The 22487-nt window shown below is 46.5% G+C and overlaps 1 protein-coding gene across 2 annotated transcripts; it reads left to right on the top strand.

Annotated features, from left to right (window-relative positions):
- The first annotated feature begins 13099 nt into the window (after positions 1–13099).
- Positions 13100–20334, top strand: EGR2 (early growth response 2). 2 transcript variants are annotated; one of them, XM_060192995.1, is made up of 3 exons: positions 13100–13478; positions 16467–16575; positions 17846–20334. In XM_060192995.1, exons 1-3 carry the CDS (start codon positions 13374–13376, stop codon positions 19093–19095), a joined length of 1464 nt encoding a protein of 487 aa, XP_060048978.1. In that variant the 5' UTR covers positions 13100–13373; the 3' UTR covers positions 19096–20334. The 2 variants fall into 2 exon arrangements, with proteins under 2 accessions (XP_060048978.1, XP_060049026.1); XM_060193043.1 differs by lacking the exon at positions 13100–13478 and adding an exon at positions 13769–13860.
- Positions 20335–22487: the final 2153 nt, after the last annotated feature.

Genomic DNA, 22487 nt, shown 5'->3' with positions numbered 1-22487 from the left:
GTCCTATCCAACAATGACATCAATAACAACAATAATAACTACAACAATTAAAAAAAAAGGGCAACAAAAGGGAAAAAAAAAACACTAAGACTTTCTGCTGCTGAAGCTCACAAATCTGTCTCCCCCCCACCCCCGGTCAGGCTGGTCACCCCAGTTGAGACCCAAACACATTTAGGCCACCCCACATAGATGAGAATCTCTTATGATTGCACCACAGGCCGATAACCCAGAGGGTGATAATCAGTGAGTCAGTGCCAACCTCACAGAAGTGGGGCAAATGAATACCACAGTGACAGAGCCTAGTGGCCCCAAAGTGCTTTATAGGACATAGAAGGCTGGCATATTTTTGGTTGTTTGTTGTTATTGAACTTTATGCTACCAACTGTTGCCCCTCAAAAGTAACATGCTGTAAGACTGCAGAACAGGGTCACTACCTGGGGAAGAAGACACATGACCTGAATGTTCACTGGCCACCAGCCATCAATGTATCTGAGGGATTTCACAAGTGTCCACATGCCTGGGACTTCCCAGTGAGTAGTTTAGACTTGCATTAGATACACAGACCTCTCAACATCAGTATCGGGAGACTAGACTAACAATGCCAACCCTGCCTTCCTAGCGCTGTGTGTCCTAAGGTAAGTCACTTGGTCTTTCTGGGTCTCACTTGATTTCTGCAGTCAGTGGGTGAGATGAACTTTTAAAATATCTTAGGGTGATCTTTAGAATTCCACCAGAAAATATCTGTATGGGAGGGACTTTTGGAAGGCAGAGCACCACACAAAATGCCTCATTAATCTTTGTAACAATGAGAAGTGAGAGGTTAGTGTGGTTAATAAAAACTCAGAAAGCAAACATTCTGAGAACAGGCTATAATAATCTAGATTTTTCCACTATAGGTAGAAGAGGTCAAGGGCTATATTCCAAGAAGTTGTGACTGGTTCATACCGAGAAAATCAGGACATGACATGCCTCCTAAGGAAACAAAATAAAAAATACATCACTATAGAGGAGGATATTTTCTATCTCCGAAGAATATCTTGTAAAAAGAAACTTTTAAATGCCAGAATGTGTTACTAGAGAAATTTAGGCATTTAATAAAGTTGCTTTCTCTTTTCTTTCAATTTATTTATTTAGCCAACAGAGGTATACTGGGGCTTGGTGCCTGCACAATTCTACAACTCCCAGTAACCGTTTTTTCCCATTCTTTTTGATACAGGGTAAGAGACAGAGATATAGACAGACAGGGAGAGACAGAGATAACTGAAGATACACAGTAGCAATGATCCAAGGCTTGTTAAACTCCTCTCCACGTCCTCCACAGGAACTCCTGTGAGGTAACTGGAACTCTTCCTTGGACATCATGTATAATGTTTCTCCTTTTCTCCTAAGAATCTTTGTACCAAAGTGTGGGTGACCTGAATATGATTCTGGATGAAAATCTAGGAAGATACTACAAACTAAGGTTTCTCTTTTCTGATTTTTGGACCTAAATTCAGAATTATCAGACTGTAAACTACAGTGGATAAGGACTTTTGTTCACTGAAGCATCCCACACACCCAGCAGAGTGCTTGTGACAGAGCAAGTGCTTACTGCACAACGTATGCAATGAACTTCTCCTGGCATTTGGAAGTGAGGCTGACCCACCCCTATGTTTTCACATGTTCTCTAGTTTACCTACCTGTTCATTCATGATTCCTCCACAGTCTCTATAAGTATCAGCTCCCAGGCAATTGGCATGAATTGGAAAGAATCAAACTCACCCCATTTCAGCTGGGATGTATGTATACACACACACACACACACACACACACACACACACACACACATACACACACCAGATATGGTTTTTCTAGTTTGGGCTAATAATCTACTCGAGTTACCATTTTCTGAGAGAAAACTGTGTGCTGAGAAGATTAAAACAGAGGACAAGCCAAAGAAGATGTTTGTTAAGGTATCTTCCATCTCTAGGATTTCTGAGTCTTTGACGAAAAGAACAGATGGTTATTTTTGCCATTCTTTCAGTGTCTCATTTCATGAAGTCCAAAAAAGAGAGATAAAAAGATGGTTCTGGAGTTCCCCTTCTTGAATTTTCCATGGGCTCTTGTCTAATAATGATATATATATACACATACACATACACACACACACACACATACACACACACACACACACACACACACACACACACACACACACACACACATATATATATATATATATATATGACAGAGAACAGAGTACTGCCCTGGCATACACAGCTGGGGGTACAGCCTGGTGCACATTCAAGTCATGCACTTTACTTGTTGAACCACCTCCATGGCCACAGTACTCATTTTTAAAATGTGAATGTTTTAATTCTAAAAGGTTTGGAGTTGGCATATCCTCTTTAAAATTTTTTATTAGTGATATAATAATAATTGACAAGATTATAAGAAAACAAGGGTATAATTCCATAGTTTCCACCACCAGAGTTCCATATCACATCCCCTCCATTGGAAACTTCCCTATTCTTTATCCCTCTGGGAGCAAAATAAAGATCAAAATTCTTTATGGGGTGCAGAAGGTGGAAGGTCTGGCTTCTGTAAATTCTTCTCTGCTGGGCATAGATGTTGGCAGGTTGATCCATACCCCCAGTAGGGTAGGCTCTGATGAGGTGAGACTTTGGGACTCACTGATGAGATCTTCTGCCCAGGGAAGACAGGATGGCATCAAAGCATCAAAGTGATGTTTGCAAAATTTGGTGGCTGAAAGGTAGGAAGATATAAAGTAGGACAAATTTTATTTTATTTTATTTTATTTTATTTTATTTTATTTTATTTACCAAAGCACTGTTCAGCTCTGGCTTATGGTGGTGGTGGGATTGAACCTGGGACTTTGGAGTCTCCAGCAAGAGTCTCTTTGCATAACCACTATGTTATCTATCCCTGCCAAATGAACTGTTCAATAAACAGGAACCCAAAGGTAGGGATAGATGAAATTAAAGGTCTTCGTATGGGAAGAAGCTAGAAAGTCTATTTTAGGTATATTCCATGTGGCCCATGACTTTAGTCATTTTTGCTTGAGCCTGATAGTGAACATGCTAGTGGACTAAAAATATTACCTGGGAAGTATTGTCTGGAAAGACGGTGTCAGAGTTGAGACGAGGACTAGAGAGCTGGATGAGGGCGGAGAGTTGTTACCAAATATGAGAAACGTATACAAATGCCATTAACTATTTACTCCATTGCCCTGACCTAGAGCCAATATCTATTCCTATGTGGCACAGAGGCCTGTGGGAGCTCTGCGTCCCTGTCAGTCTGAGCTCACAGTCCGTGGTCTCAGCTGGAAACATTCTAGGCTGCACTCATTTTAGGACCTGTCTTCCTTGAGTGGCAGAGTAGATTGACCCAGCCTCCCTTCCGAGAGTGGGGCAGTCCTTACCGTTGCTGCTCTACAGTGAGGGCAAGGTCCTGGAGAGGCCCACAAGAGGGCTTGTGATGATGTTCCTGATTGGAGTTGCCAGGTTTTTGGGACGGCGCTGATTATGTGTGTATAATGCCATTAATTGAAATTACTCTGTTACCTAATAGTGAGCATGTTGTAACGACAATATTCCCTTCTGCTCAGTAGCCCTTGAGCAGAAATGCATGTTCTAATGAATTGTCAGGATCCCAGAAAGAGTGTGACCATTTCTCTAGGGTTCATTATGAACATTAAGCAGATTGGCTATGAAGTCCTTCTAACATCCATGAATTTCATCTCCTAATGGAAAGGAGTACACAGATCTGAGCCACTCTGCAGTGTTGGGATTTATGTGGAAAGAAAATACTTTAAAGAGGCTTGCAATCAAACAGATCAGTACTTCAGCTAAATTATGGAAGCCTTACCTCTGCTTGGATCAGAAACTTTGTTCTCATTCTGTCTCTACTACATCACCTCTGTTGATAAAAATGCAAATCATCCCATTGGGAAATAGCAATTAGATTTGCAGTATGTGTTTTGACTCTTTAGAACATGCATCTTCCTTCAATTCACCTCCGTATTCACTCTGGCTGAGGTAGCTGAGGCAGGCGTTTTCAGTCCCATTGGAAAGATGAAAAGACTGAGGCTCAGAGAGCTTAAATGACTTAACCTAGCTACAGTCTAGAGGCGGACAGAGTAGGATATGTGATGGAGTCAGCCCCTTTGGGTTTACATCTTGGCAGTTACACTTAATTAGTTCTATGACTTGAACTCCAGTGACCTAGTCTCATATATAAAGTGATTAGAGTAATAAAATCTGCATATTATGGTGGTTAGCAGACTACAATATGACAACACAATCAGCACAGTGCCCACTACCCTTAAAAGTGCAATTAATATTTAACTATTATTAATGAGATCAGTATTATTATGAAGAGGCAGGGAGCCCGGGCAGTGGCGCACCTGGTTAAGGGCACACATCACCATGAACAAGGACATGGGTTCGAGCCCTTATTCCCCACTTGCAAAGGGAATGTTTCATGAGCAGTGAAGCAGGTCTGCAGGTGTCTATCTTTCTCTCCCCCTCTCTATCTTCCTCCTCCTCTCAATTTCTCTATGTCCTGCCCACCCCAACCCCCCCAAAAAATAGAAAAAAAAAACTGCCAGTGGAAGCAGTGGATTTGTAGTGTACCCAGCCCCAGCAATAACCCTGATGGAAAGAAAAAGAAATGGAACATGATTCTTAGCCTAGATTTTTTCCCCCTCACTACACAGGACTTTACCCAGCACAAGATTCTGGCATTCTTCCTATCCCCACCCCACTCTTCACACACATACACACACACACACACACAAACACACCCCAGCCCTGTGTCCACCTTTGCCCACCAATTTGCTCACTCAAAACAGTGATGATTTAGACTCTCCCTCCTAAACATTGTGTCCTCTTTGGCTGCTATTTAAATTTCTTTTTGTATTTTTATTTATTTAATTTATTTATTCACTTTTGTTGCCCTTGCTGTTTTCTTGTTGTAGTCATTGTTGTTGTTATTGATGTCATCGTTGCTGGATAGATCAGAGAGAAATGGAGAGAGGAGGGGAAGACAGAGAGGAGGAGAGAAAGACAGACACCTGTAGACCTACTTCACTGCCTGTGAAGTGATTCCCCTGCAGGTGGGGAGCCAGGGCTCGAACCAGGATCCTTAAGCTGGTCCTTGCGCTTAACGCACTGCACTATCGCATTGGATCGACCTTCTCGTGGTGCATCCCGTGAGTACCCATTCATTGGGGAAACTGACGATCCTTCCTAGCCGACTGAATCCACATGGATCCCAGTCACTTTCAAAGCCAGCAACGAGCAGCTCCTGACAGCTTTCAACCTGACCTGTTGACTGGCTACGGAAGAAGGGCAAACGCTAGAAGAAGAAGAAGATTGCCCGACTCCCTGCTATATAAATTTCTGAGCAGGCATGAGGGAAAGTGATGTCTCTACATTTTTGTGCCATATGGTTAATTAAGACGTATCATCAACCATGAAGAAGGAAGAGCGTAGCCTGTCTCCAAGGCAATCCCGAAAGCCTCGAACACTCTGAGTGTAGGTTTCACATCTGGGATAGTCCCAGTGGTCACTACTAGCACCATGTAATACCAGCAGCCAGCAGCAGCAGCGGTGGAACTAGGAAGAGGACCTGGGGCTTCCTTCCCTGAATATTTTCCAGTTCTACAGTTGCTTACACTCACTATGTTTCACCAGTGACCTGCGGTGATACAAGAGAGAAATGTCGGAGAAGGGAGAGGTGGTCTGAACAGGGGTCCTCAGTAAACATCTTTGGTTTTCATGTCTGACCTCCACATCAATGGTGCTTATTATGTTAAGAGCAGAGGGTGGAAGTTCAGAGCTTACAATTTAAACCTAAAATATATATATAATTGAAGACAAATTCTTTGGAGGGTACTTTTGGAGTCCTTGCCCTTGTTCTCAAGTTCAACATGTCCTGGAGATGTTGTCAGAAATAATGCCTCGAACTTGGTACCGTCAGTTAATTAGGGATTATTTTACAAGATAGCATGTGAGCGTTTCAGACATGGCCAGGCTTCATTACTTCTCTCTGTTGGGATGATATATATTTGGTTCCTGTACAGAACTCTGCTTGCTGCATACGAACAGTAAAAACACTTCCAAGAACCCTGACTTCCATGAACATGTAATTGAATTGAAAAGATAATGATGGAGGCTGGGCAGTGGCACACCTGGTGAAGCGCACATAGTACTAAGCTGAAGGACCCTCGCAAAGACCCCGGTTCGAGCCTCCACTTCCCACTTGCAGCAGGGACACTTCACAAGCGGTGAAGCAGATCTACAAATGTCTTTTCTCTCTCCCTCTTTACTCATCCCCCTCAATTTCTCTCTGTCCTATCAAATAAAAAGAAAAAGAAAAGGAAAAAATGGCCACCAGGAGTAGTGGATTCATAGTACCAACACCGAGCCCCAGAAATAACCTTGGAGGCAAAATAACAATAATAATAATAACAATAATAATAATAATAATAATAATAATAATACAGAGTACACATAAGATAATAGGGTAAGCAAGTCTCCTATATGGATTAAATTAAAGCTAGGAGTATACTAGATGTTATGTGAGTTTGATTATTACTAAAGTTGAATGTGAATTTTAGATGACATTTTCCACAAAGATAAAAGCTTGTTTTAAACCTTATGCAAATAATCATTGCTTTCCAGGTTATTCTGTCTCCCTACAACCTAAACATGAAACTCTTTGGTAAATCTATCATTACTCTGGGGAGCTAAAACTCAGAATTTAGTAGTAAGTATATATACACTTCATATGTTTTATTTCAAGTAGAGCTCCTATTCTTTTCATTTTCTCTACTGCAACTTAGGATAATCTTGAAAGATGTGGACTTTCAGCTGCTCAGAAAACAGGATTCATATTCTGGTGTTGCAATTTACTGTGTGAATTGGTAAGCTCTGGGTCTTCTCTGAGCTTTTATCCTGTCTAGAAAATATATATTGTGGCTGTGAAGAATAAAGCAGCTAATCTAGAAAAAAAGTATACAGTATGGGGTGTGTCAACATAATAGATACAAATAGCACGAATAATTGGGAAGCTAAAAATAAGTAGATACTATGTTGTAGATAGTATACTTTATATATATTACTAAATTTAATACTCAAATTTTCCTATGAGCTAAGTATAATAACTTTATCCACTTTGTAAATGAGGAACCTGAAGCATCAAAGAAATTATAATTAAGGGGCAGGGTAGTGCCACACCTGGTTGAATGCACGTTACAATGCACAAGGACCCAGGTTCGAGCCCCAGTCCCCACATGCAGGGGGAAAACTTTGTAAGTGGTAAAGCAGTGTTGCAGGTGTCTCTTTTTCACTCCCTCTCTATCTCCCCCTTCTCTTCTGATTTCAGACCGTCTCTATCTAATAAATAAATAAAGATAATAAAAATTTTAAAAAGAAACTATAAGTTGCTTAAGAACACATGGCCAGGTTGTGATAAGAGTGAGATTTTTTTTTAATTTTTTATTTATAAAAGGAAAACATTGAAAAAACCATAGGCCTAGACCTCAAATAAATCCCTCTCTCCATTGTTTCCAGTCACCTCTATCAGGAACAACAAAATAGACCCCTTTGTGGGCCCCATAGGAACCTGCCCTCAACCTGGATCAAGAATGGTAGAGAATGTTCCATCCTCTGAAGGGAGGATGGACAACATACTCTATGATATACCAGAGGAAGATGGGTCGATACTGGGGCACCTTGGAATGTTCCTACTCATGACCAGAATGTGAGCTCAGATCTAGAGGGGTGCAGAGGTCACACAGGCTCCGAAGCTAATTATGGGCCCCAGATCACATCAAGTCGATGGGGTTTACAGTAATATTTATATCCCTTTCCATATTAGGGAGCTACTTTCTCCCCTGATCCAGCTTTCTGGTCCTTTTCCCAGCCATGACATTATCTCCTCAGACAATAATTAGGATTCACCTGCATATCAGATTTCAGGCTCAGGAAAAAAAAAAAAAAAACCACTAGTGTAGCTACAGGCCCTTTGAAATACAACTAAAATATGCCTACTAGCTATCTACAAAATGGAGGGCCCGCCCAATGCTTCACCTGCACCATTCTAGCCTTTAGGTTCACAATTCTCCAACAGTTTGTTTGGCTTTGTATATTAACTCTCTTTTCAGCCACCAGGTTCCAGATGCTAACAGGATGTGACCAGACTTCCCTTACTGACAAACCCACCAATGTGCCTTGGAGCTCTGCTTCCCCAGAGCCCTTCCCCACTAGGGAAAGAGAGAGACAGGATGGGAATACGGATCAACCTGTCAACGCCCATGTTCAGTGGGGAAGCAATTACAGAAGCCAGACCTTCCGCCTTCTGCATCCCACAATGATCTTGGGTTCATACTCCCAGAGGGTTAAAGAATAGGAAAGCTTTCAGGGGAGGGCTTGGTATATGGAGGTCTGGTGGTGGGAACTGTGTGGAGTTGTACCCCTCTTGTCCTATGGCTTCATCAATGTTTCCTTTTTATAAATGAAAAAATAAAAATCAAATGTAAAACAACTACTCTGATAACTAACTGCACTGACTTACCCAGTACTTTCTAAATATACTGAATAAAAACAAAACAGAGAGGACACACACCACACCACTGCTCCAACATTTGTGAATCTTGCACACTCGGTACTGCCCACAGGATGCCATGCAGTGTCAGTGCTCAAACCTGGGTCCTCAAGACCAGTCAGGGTAGCTCTTAGTCCCTGCTGAAAGGTTTTTTTTTTTTTTTAATAATTTTTAATTTTTATTTATAAAAAGGAAACACTGACAAAAACCGTAGGATAAGAGGGGTACAACTCCACACAATTCCCACCACCAGAACTCCGTATCCCATCCCTTCCCCTGATAGCTTTCCTATTCTTTAACCCCGTGGGTGCATGGACCCAGGGTCATTATGGGTTGCAGAAGGTGGAAGGTCTGGCTTCTGTAATTGCTTCCCCACTGAACATGGGCGTTGGCAGGTCGATCTATACTCCCAGCCTGTCTCTCTCTTTCCCTAGTGGGGCAGGGCTCTGTGGAAGCAGGGCTCCAGGATACATTGGTGGGGTTGTCTGTCCAGGGATGTCCCATAGGCATCACGGTAGCATCTGGAACCTGGAGGCTGAAAGAAGAGTTAACATACAAAGCCAAACAAATTGTTGACTAATCGTGAACCTAAAGGCTGGAATAGTTCAGATGATGAGTTGGGGGTGGGGTGGGTGTCTCCTTTTTGTAGATAGTTAGTAAGCCTATTTTAATTATATTCCAAAGGGCCATAGCTATACCAGTGTGCTTTTTTCCCCCCTGAGCCTGACATATTATTATTATTATTTTTTTATCATCACTGATGCCTCACTGCTCTGGGTCAACTTGCCCAAATGAGAAAGAAACAGAGACAGTGACAGAGAGAAAAGATAACACTATACTGAAACATCCTCCAATTTGATGGGAGGTCAGATTTGAACCTTGGTTGCACGTATCCTGAATTTTTATGACCAGACTGATAGTCACTTATTAACTCAGACAACAGGTTGATAGCTTCCTTATCTTAAGCAAATGTGATAAATGATGTGTTGATTTACCTTTTATCTTTTGCCAGCAATGGCAAAGTGATCTCTAGGTTTGACATTCTGTGCTTCCACTAGAAAGGCTGTATTTATTCACTCTATTAATTTAAGTGGGACAAAATTCACATTACCTGTCATTGAGAAATAGACGTGCAAGAAATGTAATTTCATTTAAGGCTGTCACCGAAACATAAGGCAGATGTCACTAAGCATTTCTGGATATGTTCTTTCTCCTGGCTGACAACCTTACTGGCATTCTCTCATCCTTTTTCAGGAGTTACTCAGCTCAAACATTACTTAAAAAAACAAAACAAACAAACAAAAAAATCACCCCTCAGTCAGGAGGGATAATGGCAGAGAAGTAGGAGAGTCATGGAGGTTAAAATATCTTAGGGGACAAGGGTGGGTGGGATGCTGAGTGGGAGAGAGGCTTCCTGTATCACTGCCCTCAACCTCAGTGCACTAAATATGGAAGGCGGCCTGGAGGTTTCCACCCACACTGGACTTTCCTCAAGCCACAGATACGCTGAGCTTCCTCCTCCAGTGTAGCCTTTCCACACTTGCTCTTTCTTCCTGGAATGCTCTTTCCACTGACCTTATTCCAGACCTGGATGGTCTTCGGATGCTGCAAATGGAAGCCTTCCTCAGCTTCCTACACTCAGTTGGGTCTCTTGTCCTTTTCCCTTGCTGACATCAAACATTACCACTGCTTACAACTGTGCATGTGTGTGATTCACTGAGCTTTCCAGAAGGAAGGGCCCTGGTCTGGTTTTAGGCATTATCATGTGCCCAGGTGCATACCCAATGTAGATGCTTTAGAAATACCTGCTGGGGTGGGGTAGATAGCATAATGGTTATGCAAAGAGACTCTCCTGCCTGAGGCTCCCAAGTCCCACATTCACTCCCCTGCACCACCATAAGCCACAGCTGAGCAGTGCTCTGGTGTTTTTCTCTCTGTGGATTTCTCTCTCTGCATCTCTCTCAATAAATAAATAAATTAATTAATTAATTAAATACTTTAAAAAAAAAGAAAGAAATACCTGTCGATCTAGTGATAGCTAGTCACAAAGAGAATCTAAGAACCCTCTCCTTAGGGCTGCTGCTAGCAAAACACATCACAGGGTCTGACTTTCTCTGATGCAGATTATGTGAACCAGTGAAACCTGACTTAGCTGCATTTTGGACTAGTGAGATGCAATGCTTCTCCCAGGTCTCTTAATTTTGATTGACATTATCTGGCCTAGGTTTATGGTCCCTGAGATGATCTAATTAGCAGTGAGACGCTTAATGTAAGGAGCTCTGTCCCAGTTTTCTCAGCAGACACAGGTAGCTTTTAGAAAGGCTTGGCTGACCCAGGAGGTAATGAATAGTTGGAGTGCATGCCTTCCGTGTGTGGGCCCTTGGGTTTGATTCCTGACAGCACAAAGAAGTATTAAGGAGAGCTCCGAAGGGTAATTTGGCCTCGCTTGCCCACTCACTCTCATTCTCTCTCTCCAACTCCCTTCCCCCCCCAAAAAAAAAAAAAAACTGTTGAGTCTGGAGTCCCAGCTCCCCACCTGCAGGGGAGTCGCTTCACAGGTGAAGCAGGTCTGCAGGTGTCTATCTTTCTCTCCCTCTGTCTTCTCCTCCTCTCTCCATTTCTCTCTGTCCTATCTAACAAAGACGACATCAATAACAACAACAATAACTACAACAACAATAAAAACAACAAGGGCAACAAAAGGGAAAATAAATAAATAAAACACTGCACTAGGGAAGGTGCTGAGTGGTAGATAAAATGCATTCACAAGGTCCTGGGTTAATTCTCCACCTCTCCATTAAAAGAAAGCTTTGAGTGGCTGGGACAGTTATTAACTATCAGCATAATTCTCACTGAGATGCACATAGCTGACGTCATTGAGGTTAGGGATCAACACTCTCAAGTGTGTTTCCACAGTCAAGGCCCACTCTGACACCTCTTTTCCGCTCACTCCAGTAGCAAGATGAGAATGGAAGTGAGTGAACATGGCATTACAGCTGCAAGAACCTAATTTAAAAAAATGTTTATTTGTAAAAAATAAACTTCATGCAAGTGATAGAGAAATACTTGTGGTATGTCTTCTGACTGGGCTCTTCAGTGCAGTGTGGAAAGAACCCTGAAAATGTCTTAAAGAGGATTCAGAGGCCAGGCAGGATGCCAGGATTACAACTTTCCCTGTTGTTTGCCCCCATCCAGCCCCCCATCTGCAGAAGCAAACCTTCAGTGGGATTCCTCTGCTTCCTTCTTTGTTACTTTCTGAGTCTGGAATCATGACAAAACAAATCAGAATCTGATACATCTTGGAGTGCTCCATTTTCTTGGGTATTTTGACAACTCTCTTCTAAGGAAAGGTGCCTCTATCACACCCCCCCCCGTTTTTGACCAGAATAAGCTCTAAGTGCATAGAGTCCACAGCACATCTCCATATTCAGCTTCCACAATCCGCCCCCCCCCCCATATGTCCCTCCAGATCCTCCCTGCACATTGTTTTATTTTGCAAACATCTTTGGAGTCTCTCCTTCCTCCAGGAAGAATACAGTGATGTTGGCTCATATTATTAAAGGAGCTATTCGTATTCTGTCTTTGTGTCCACCTGGTCACTTCATCTGGGGGGGAAAAATAGATCTCCAAAGTCTTACGAACTTAATTTCTCCCTTAACCCTGGGGGGAGAGATGTATGTCCATGGCAATCTCTTGCATTCTTGACAGTCTTGACCTCATCTTTCCTCTCCTCAGAAATGCCAAAGAGCTGAAGTTGGCAAAGGTGAACGTGCTTCGTCTCTAGCAGGTTGCGCCAGGATCTCAATCTTGCGAGAAGGTTCCCACGTGGGAAGTGGTCTTTCCTGAGCAGAAGACCTAGCGATCCCTGACTGCCTTTGGAGGCAGGAGACCTGTGGTGAGTTTGGACACCTTTGCTAATCAGGCCCCTGACTTTAGGCAAGTTGATTTAGCTTTCTGAAATTATTCCCTATCCTCAGGGTGGCTAAACAGGGAGGGAGTGAGGGAGTGAGGGAGAGAGGGGGGAGAGGGAGAGAGAGAGAGAGAGAGAGAGAGAGAGAGAGAGAGAGGAGAAGGTATTTTACAGAAAGTATCTAAGGAGAGGGAGAGGGAGAGGGAGAAGTATTTTACTGAAAGTATCTACTGACCAGTTTTCAGCACAGGTTTAGGGGAGGCCTCTCAGGACTGGCCCCTGGCCTTCCAAGGAGCCAGCATGACCTCCCTGCAGCTGTTGGTCACCCGGTGTCCCCCATCCCCGCCCCCCACCCTCCAAGGCAGCTAGACAGGGCGCAGCTCCCCTGGGAGGTGTAAGTCTCTGGAAAACTCCAAAGAGTCCCCTTTACTCTTTTTTTCAGATAGGGCCAAACAAGGCAGTCTCTTCCTGGAGCGACCCTCCACCTCCACTCCCACCCCCACCCCCCAGCCTCCTCCCCCCGGAAAAGCGGCGGCCTAAAACTCTGCCCCCCCCCAGTTCGCCCCCCCCACCCCCGGCCCGGGGCCCGGCACTGGGGCTCCCGGGAGCTCCCCCTCCGGACGGCGCTCGGAGGCAGCACCCCCGCGGGGCGGCCCCGGCAAGTCGCCCGCCCGCCGCCCACGTGCGTGGAGAGGAGCGAAGCGCCGGGATCGCAGTCGCCGCCACCGCAGGAGCCGCGGGTGCGAGCCTAGCCCGGGAGGCCCGCGGGGGCCGGTCGCCGGAGCCCCGCAGCCACGACCCGCATTTGAGTAACTCGGCTCCCCCGTCTCCGCTCTCGGACTCGCGGCTGGAGATGCGAGTCGGGCTCCTCTCCGAGGCCGAGGCGTCGTCTTGCCAGTGGCCAGCGCGGGGGCCGCGGGGCCGGCCGGAGCGCAGGCGGAGCGGGCTGGCGCACGTGGTAAGAGCCGGCGCCCTTTCCTTCCTCCTCTTAGAAGCGGGACTGGCTCCTTTTTTTCTTTCTTTTTAGCCAGGGGGTGGGGGGGGGGACCTATAAAAGGGGCTAATAACCTTGCGGCGATCTCCCTCCTTCCTTCTCTCCCTTGTCGCTTTTTCTGTTGATCTCCAAATTGGAGAAGAGCGCGCAGCGCAAGCGAGCAAGAAACTTTCCTAATTTTTTCTCTTGGATATTTGGAGTCTTCAAGGCGGCTGCCCGCCAAAAAAAAAAAAAAAAGGGTTTTGCGTCGGGTAAGGGGAGAAGCGGCGCCTGGGTGGAGGAGCCCAAGCCGCTTCCAGCAGCCGTGGGCCCCAGGTCGCGGTGCGCGGGACCCGGCGGGAAGCAGGTGAGCGGCAGGCAGCCGCCTGCAGCTCCGCTCTTCGTCCACGGCGTGGCGCTGTGGCTCTCGCCTGCACAGGCTCCCGGAACGCAGGGACAGCTCGGCCCGGGCGGGAAAAGAACCTCAAAGCTGCGCATCCCATGCGCGCCCTCCCAGACCCCCAACAGCCCAGGCTTCGGTGGCTTAGTCCTGTGGTACTTGGGCACCAGGCACCGGAGCGCTCCGGGTGCAAGTCCGGGAGCTGCAGGAGGTAGGAGCCCGGAGCGCAACAAGCCAGAACCCTAGAACATCTGGACCTCCGAAAAGTTTTTAAACATTATTTGCGGCACGAGACAGAAAGATTTTCATCAGGTTGAGCAGTTTTCACTCTTCAGAGAGGGAGGGTGGGGTTTGATAGCGGCTCCAAACTGGCATCAGCAATGCTGTTTGGTACCTGGGATGTCTCTGGGCTCGCCGCGGTGACTCGGGAAGCGGGGGGAGTGAGCGAGGGACTGAAAGAAAGTGTATCTGCTTCATGGGTGTGTTCTGGGAGTAAGGACGCCAGTGCAGGTGGGGCACACCGCCGGCCTGGGCTGGGCTGTCTCCGTGGTCGGGGTGGGCAGTGAAGCTGAAGGTGGGTTTCTAAGCAGAGCACCCTGTCCACCAAGCGGGGGTCGCTATTTGTCGCCTGGACACTTTGTTGGTGTGGCCGGCGCGCTGTCACCCAGGAGGTGTGTAGCTAAGGTGCGCGAGTGGGTGTGTATGTATAGAAGCCGGCGGGGGCGAGTGTGTGTTGCGGAAGGACTGTGTGTAAGTGCAGTGTGTGTGTGTGTGTGTGTGTGTGTGTGTGTGTGTAACTGCAGTGCGTGTGTAAGTGCAGTGTGTGTGTAAGTGCAGTGTGTGTGTGTGTAAGTGCAGTGCGTGTGTAAGTGCAGTGCGTGTGTGTGTAAGTGCAGTGTATGTGTAAGTGCAGTGTGTGTAAGTGCAGTGTGTGTGTAAGTGTACTGCGTGTGTAAGTGCAGTGTGTGTAAGTGCAGTATGTGTGTAAGTGCAGTGTGTGTGTGTAAGTGCAGTGTATGTGTAAGTGCAGTGTGTGTGTAAGTGCAGTGTGTGTGTAAGTGCAGTGTGTGTGTGTGTAAGTGCAGTGTATGTGTAAGTGCAGTGTGTGTGTGTAAGTGCAGTGTGTGTGTAAGTGCAGTGTGTGTGTCTAAGTGCAGTGTGTGTGTGTAAGTGCAGTGTGTGTGTGTAAGTGCAGTGTGTGTGTGTGTGTGTGTGTGTGTGTGTGTGTCTGGGGCAGAGTGTCCAATCCATCTGAACGCCCCCACACAACCGACCGCCCAGAAGCGCTGGGAAAGGTGCCCGCTGAGCTCAGCAGCTGAAGGGGGGCGGGGAGCAGAGGAAGGGGGTGTCTCCGACTTGGAGGGTGTCTCTCAATGCTCCTCTCAACTAATTTCCTTGTCCTAGGGTCTACACCCCTTTATACACAGCTCGAAAGTGCCCAAAATACTTAAACAAACAAACAACCCCGAATCTGTTCCGTTTTCGCTCCTGTATAAATAGAACAGACTTTCCAAAAAAGCTACACCGCATTTCACTCTTATCAACAGCCACTTCTTTCCACCAAGTAATTCAGAAAAAAAGCAGTCAGCTTCCGTGAATGCATGCAGTCCCCCCTTTTTTTTTTTTTTCTTAGCTGCCTGCTTTTGCTTGCGGTTTTGAGCTGCCAAGAAAGTGAGTAGGGGTTTGACTGTAGTGTCTCGGCTCCATTCGGTTTCTTTCCGAAGTTTAATTTTCCGGAATGGCTCCCAAACAAGGGCTGGGGAGGCGGGGCTGCCGGCACCGGATCTTCGCCTTTTTTGGAAAGTCCGGGAGAACCGGAATTCCTCCCCGCCCCGGGGAGGCCGCCCCGCAGCCCGGACCCGTGCGCTCTCCCGCAGCAGCCTGAGCCCTGGCTGCAGCGCGCCCCCTCCCCGCCGAGACCGAAGCTCTGACCCGGTGCAGAGCGCGGACCGCGCGCACTCGGCCGCCGGCGGGGCGGCGCGGCGGAGCCCAGAGTCGCGAGCCCGGGAGCCCGTATGCAGATAAGCCATGTGACGGCCAAAGCCGCCTAGCCCAGCCCTGTTCCTCAGTCCATATATGGGCAGCGACGTCACGGGCATTGAGGACCTGCCCATAAATACTTAGAGCTACACTTTCCGTCTAACCGAGAGAGCAGCGATTGATTAATAGCTCGGCGAGGGGACACACTGACTGTTATAATAACACTACACCAGCAACTCCTGGCTTCTTAAGCCGGAACACAGGAGAGAGTCAGTGGCCAATAGCTATTTTTCTTCTTTCTTAAAAAAATAAAAAGAAAAGAAAAGAAAGAAAAGAAAAATCAGCAACTTGTTTGCTAGTTTTATTTCTGGTTTTTTTTCTCTTTTTTTTTTCTTTAATTTTGGTGATTGCTTTTTAAGTGTGGAGGGTAAAAGGAGATACCAACATAGGTTCAATCCAATCCCTCTCCAAAACGGCTTCTCTGACACTCCAGGTAGCGAGGGAGTTGGGTCTCCAGGTTGTGCGAGGAACAAATGATGACCGCCAAGGCCGTAGACAAAATCCCAGTAACTCTCAGTGGTTTTGTGCACCAGCTGTCTGACAACATCTACCCGGTGGAGGACCTCGCCGCTACGTCGGTGACCATCTTCCCCAATGCCGAACTGGGAGGCCCCTTTGACCAGATGAACGGAGTGGCCGGAGGTAAGCCGGGCAGCCCCTTTGCGGTCCCGGACGCATGCAGTTCTGAGCTAGTGGGTGGGGTGAGGTGCCTGTGCAAGATTTGAGGAGGGAAGTGGACGGGGTTACCTGAGCTGTCGGTAGCTTTGGAAACTGGAAGGCAGTGTAGGAGGCGCAGGTGGGAGCGGGGACCTGGGCGCTGGAGCTGGGCGCACCGGCAGATGCGCGGGGCGCGCTATGCCCCAGGCGGGCGGGCGGAGGAGTAAGATGAGAGGAGGCGCCCCTTGGACTTAGTGGTTTTGTGGGCTCTTTGGCCGGCCTGCCTTCGCCCCGAGTAGGGGCAAAGTGACGGGAAAGTTCAGGGCTTCGGAGGAGAGCTACGCATCAGGAGAGTCAAGCCTAGGTGATGCTGTACGCGGCTCTCTCCCAAGCAGAGGCGAGATACAGGGGTGGGGGGGTGTCTCTGAGTGCGCTCCTACCTGCGCTTCCCCCGCCAAGTTGAGGGGGTTGGAGAAGCTGAGAGGAGGTGGCAGTGAAGGGCGAGCAACAGCGGGAGGCGCGCCTCGCTCCCCCGATCACAAGAGAGATCCACGAGGCCACTGGAGCTTCTGGTTGCCTAGGCAATGCGGTGGCAAACCGGGGTCCCCTCACCTTCTTCCACGCTCTGCCACTGATCTTGGATCAGGGCTGGGGCCCGCGGTGTCAGGTTGGGAGAGAAGGGAAACCTATTGATCCCTCTGGCTCAGTGTAAGATTCCTTCTTCTGAGTCCTACTGGTGAAGCTGTGGAGATGTGCGGAGAGACAGTTGCAACCAGGAAATCAAACTCCTTTCCTGGGCTTCCCTCTCCTCTCCCACTGAGACCTTTGAAGGAGCTGTCTGGGATCAGGCTACTGGGTGGTGTTCTGCCAGCAGTGGAACCACCAGGCAAAGGAGGGAGATAGAAGTTCCAGGCAGATGGGGAATTTTTTAATGTTGTTGTTGCTATTATTGGGTGTTTTTATTGGGGACTAGAGCCACAGATGGTTTGGAGGGGCGGGAGTAACTAACTCATCATGCTTTCCTGGAGGTAGTTTTTGAGTCCCAGACTGTCACTGACTGCTTCAGTGGGATTTGGAGCTAGTGGGATTTCTTACTGTATCTGGGCTGCAGTTTCTCCACCTGTTGGACTCTTTCCCCCAGCCCTGTAGTGCTAGAACCCCGAGCTTTGAAAATGGACATGTGTGAAAGGAGGAGTGAGAAGGGATTCTTGCCTGCATTATCACTGTTCCACCTCCATTCTTTTTCCCTCCCCAGATGGCATGATCAACATTGACATGACTGGAGAGAAGAGGTCCCTGGATCTCCCATATCCCAGCAGCTTTGCACCTGTCTCTGCACCCAGAAACCAGACCTTCACTTACATGGGAAAGTTCTCCATTGACCCTCAGTACCCTGGTGCCAGCTGCTACCCAGAAGGCATCATTAATATTGTGAGTGCAGGCATCCTTCAAGGGGTCACCTCGCCAGCTTCTACCACAGCTTCATCCAGTGTCACTTCTGCTTCTCCCAACCCATTGGCCACAGGACCCCTGGGCGTGTGCACCATGTCCCAGACCCAGCCAGACCTGGATCACCTCTACTCTCCACCGCCACCGCCGCCGCCTCCTTATTCTGGCTGTGCAGGAGATCTCTACCAGGACCCCTCAGCGTTCCTCTCAGCAGCCACCACCTCAGCCTCCTCCTCTCTGGCCTATCCTCCACCTCCTTCCTACCCTTCCCCCAAACCAGCCACAGATCCAGGCCTCTTCCCCATGATTCCAGACTATCCTGGATTTTTTCCATCACAGTGCCAGAGAGACCTACATGGTGCGGTTGGCCCAGACCGGAAGCCCTTCCCCTGCCCCCTGGATTCCCTGCGAGTCCCCCCTCCACTCACTCCACTCTCTACCATCCGCAACTTTACCCTGGGAGGCCCCAGTGGTGGGGCCACAGGGCCAGGAGTCAGTGGAGCCAGTGAGGGGCCCCGGCTGCCCAGCAACAGTTCAGCCGCTGCAGCTGCTGCCTATAACCCACACCACCTGCCGCTGCGGCCCATTCTGAGGCCCCGCAAGTACCCCAACAGACCTAGTAAGACCCCAGTGCACGAGAGGCCCTATCCATGCCCAGCGGAAGGCTGTGACCGACGCTTCTCCCGCTCTGATGAGCTGACCAGGCATATCCGAATCCATACAGGGCACAAGCCCTTCCAGTGTCGGATTTGCATGCGCAACTTCAGCCGCAGTGACCACCTCACTACCCACATTCGCACCCACACCGGCGAGAAGCCCTTTGCCTGTGACTACTGCGGCCGCAAGTTTGCTCGGAGTGATGAGAGGAAGCGCCACACCAAGATCCACCTGAGACAGAAGGAGCGGAAAAGCAGCAACCCATCGTCATCCATGCCGGCTGCCTCCACTGCCTCCTGCACGGGTGGCACCCAGGCTGGGGGGGCCTTGTGCAGCAACAGCAGCACGATTGGCGGGGGGCCCCTCGCTCCGTGCTCCTCTCGGACCCGGACACCTTGAGATGAGACTCAGGCTGACACTCCAGCTCTTTGAGGCCTAGGAGGCCCTTTGTCCACTTAAACTGCACAACAAACACTACCACCCTTTCCTGCCCCTAGCTTGCTTCCTTGGGCAGAGGGCTTTGGTGGAACCCAGCACGGCCCCCTTTTCCAGTTAAAAGCAAGTCCTCCTGAAAACTTAGTCCACTTTAGTCTCTCTTAGGTGAGTTGACTATCAACGCAGTGTGATGGGGAGGCTCAGAAGGGAATTGGGGGTGTGTGTGTGTGTGGGGGGGAGCCTTGCATAGAGGGCTGAGATCTGACCCTGCTGGAAAGGCTTGTTTAACTAGATTTTGTTCCTCCTCCTCTTTAGTTTTGGATGACGACATGTTTTTTTTTTTTTTTTTTTTTGACTCAGAATTGATTTGAGACTTTCTACAGTAGGTTGGGAGATGCTGGTCCTTTCAGGTGGAGACAGCAAAAAGACAGAAGCCAAACTGATGTGCACTTTATGGCTTGGGACTGATTTGGGGATGCTGTACAGTGAATGGAGCAGGACCTTTATGCCCTAGAACAGTGAATCGAAGCTCATCTAGTCGTCTTAACCCTTTGAGCAATATGTATTATAAACCTAGAGAACAGAAGTGCAATGCGATGAGAGGGACATAGCAATATCTGCTCCTTTTTGAGTTGTTTGAGAAATGTAAAGACTATTTTTTCAGTGTATATCCATTCAGATTTTGTGTATTTTTGATGTGCACTGTTCTCCAAGTTCTGAACCTTTGGGAAAAAAAAAAGCATTTATGATCTCTTGAAGTGAGTCAGAGGTTAACTTATTTAAAAGGGGGATGTAAATATATTGTCTCAAACTTGGATGCATGCAGTTGTGTTGAAAGTGTCCTTTGGTGCCTTGTGTGATGTAGACAATGTTACAGGGTCTGCATGTAAATGGGTTGCCTTACTATGAAAAAGAAATAACTCCTTGGCTTTAGTATGGCTGTATATTTCTGCATATTAATATTTGGAATTTTTTTTTAGAAAGTATATTTTTGTATGCTCTGTTTTGTGACTTAAAAGTGTTACCTTTGTAGTCAAATTGCAGGTTAAGATGTAAATAATCGTACTGGAGCTGACTTGTTAGGTTATTAGCTCTTAATAGTTGTGAAAATATCAGTGATTTATTCTAACACATAACCACTAACTGAAGTTCAGATAATGGATGGTCTATGAATATAATGTAAATAAATACTTTACAACAATATTTTTGTTGCAGAAATCGTTTATGAAAGACTTACAGAGTGTAAATCAATTGTCATCCAACAGTTGTTTTAAAATTGCTTTAAAAAAACAACAAACAAACAAAATCCAGGTCCTGAGCTCCAGTGTTTCTTAGTTCTTTGACCAGGCCAGAATTTCTTTTAAGTGCCTTCTGCAGTCTGAACCCAAAGCAATCTCCATTCATATCAAGTGCTAGTGTTGAGGGATTTTCCCCAGTGTGTTAGTGTACAAGTGGGGAGGAGTTGTTTTGACTCATTGTTCCGTCTGTCCTCCTAACAGCCTATAGCTTTCTTCTCCTCCTGAGTGGGCTCTGGAAAATAAATACTTACAAACAAAGTGCCTACTCGGAGTCTACACACTTGTGGCTACTTTCAGAATCCTGACCAGGCCTAGGGACTCAAGACGAGATGTGGCTTTGTGGAAAGTGTGGTGGCCTGGGCAAGCTGGAAATGACTTTTAAGGTTCCAGGATTAGTCTTGTCACCACAGAAAACTTTTTGAAAATCACTATCGCCTCTTTAGATCAAAGATACTCTCAGAGACATTGCTGATGACAGCATTAATGGGTTGTCAAAGGAATTAACATGGGACTCATTTCTCTCCAGCCTTCACTAAATTGGTGATTCCTATTTGAAAAGGACCAGTAATCTGCCAGAGGTCTGGCAGATGTATAGAAAAATACTCAGTTCGTTAGATAAGAAAGGGCTACATACACCAGCCTGAAGAAATTCTCAAAGAAAGACAATTCGAATAAGTAAATCTGGTTCTCCATGATCACAGGTGATGGTTTTAGGGTGACGCACCCCAGGGTTCACGTAACAGCCCTTTAAGGTGATTTTGAAAAGTACATTCAGCAAGAAAATACTTATCTATCATACAAAGCAAAAATAATGTCTTTGTAAGCCTTTTCTTAAGACTAAATAGCTCAGTTCACCTGTTGCTTCCAGATGCTTAAGGGAGAACATCTGGAACACCCATTATCTCAGGGACATGGTCCGCAAACCTTACCATCTGTTTGTCTTTATTGTTGTTAAAATCCAGCAAACTTGGCTGATGTAATCTAGATTAGTAATTACACGTGGAAATTACTTTTGCCCTTACCTAATTTGTGAAGTTCACTAACCCTTTCATTGCCTACTTCTGTATTTCAGATATACACAAAGCTTTTCTCGAGTGCAACACACAACATTTCTAAGCTTGTTCTAGTGACTGGACAGTTAGTCTATTAGATTTCTATTTCCTACCTTGTCCTAAATAATTTTTATTTGGTCATTTTTGTTAAGTATTTAAGACAATGCCTTCTTAAATGGTGAAAATTGTTTCTAGTTTTATTACCTATTGGATAGAGACAGAGACATGTTGAGAAGGGAGAAGATAGTGAGACACCTGCAGGTGGGGGCCTGAGGCTCGAATTGGAGTCCTTGCACATTGTAGCACGTCATTCAGCTGCGTGTGCACTGACTGCCCTCTAAGACGTGCTTTTTAAAATATAAATTTCCAAAGAAAATATTTATTTGCCTAGCATACAAAGTAAAATGACTGCATCTTTCTGATTAAATAATTTCCCATTCATCATTTATATTAAAATATGGTTCAGTTTCCTAAGAACCATATTTTTTTTTCTCTTTTATTAAGTAGAGAAATTGAGAGAAAGGCAAAGAGACACACCTGCAGACCTGTTTCCCTGCTGAAGTGACCCCTGCAGGTAAGTAGCAGAGCTGGAATCCAGGTCCTTGTACCTGATAATGTATGTGCTTAACAAGATGTGCCACTGCCTGGTCCCCCGTATCTTTAATAGAACTCAACATTTTAATTTCAGAGCACCTATAGTCAAAATGTCAACAATTGTTTCCAAAGTAATAATCCCAAAAGTTAATTTTAAAGGATATAGAAGTGTGGGAGCTAGCATAATGGTTATATGAAGAGACTCTTATGCTTAAAGCTCCAAAGTCTCAGGTTCAACCACCCACCCCATCGTCACCATAAGCCAGCACTAAGCAGTGCTCTGGCAAAACAACTATATTGAATAGATTTCGATGAGAACCCAGGTAGCCGCACGATCACTTGGATCACTTTTACCTTGAGGTGGACTGAGTGAAGTGGCAAATCAATCACACCTTAAAGAACACACCTCTCA

Source organism: Erinaceus europaeus, chromosome 1 (genome assembly GCF_950295315.1).
Source record: "Erinaceus europaeus chromosome 1, mEriEur2.1, whole genome shotgun sequence".
Lineage (NCBI taxonomy): Eukaryota > Metazoa > Chordata > Mammalia > Eulipotyphla > Erinaceidae > Erinaceus > Erinaceus europaeus.
Note: the sequence above shows the minus strand (reverse complement) of the source record. Positions and strands in the feature narration are given on the sequence as shown.

Coding starts and splice junctions, on each gene's coding strand:
- EGR2 (XM_060192995.1), top strand. CDS start 13,374: ATGCGAGTCGGGCTCCTCTCCGAGGCCGAGGCGTCGTCTTGCCAGTGG. Junction 13,479..16,466: donor GGAGCGGGCTGGCGCACGTG/GTAAGAGCCGGC, acceptor TTTGTGCACCAG/CTGTCTGACAACATCTACCC. Junction 16,576..17,845: donor GATGAACGGAGTGGCCGGAG/GTAAGCCGGGCA, acceptor TTCCCTCCCCAG/ATGGCATGATCAACATTGAC.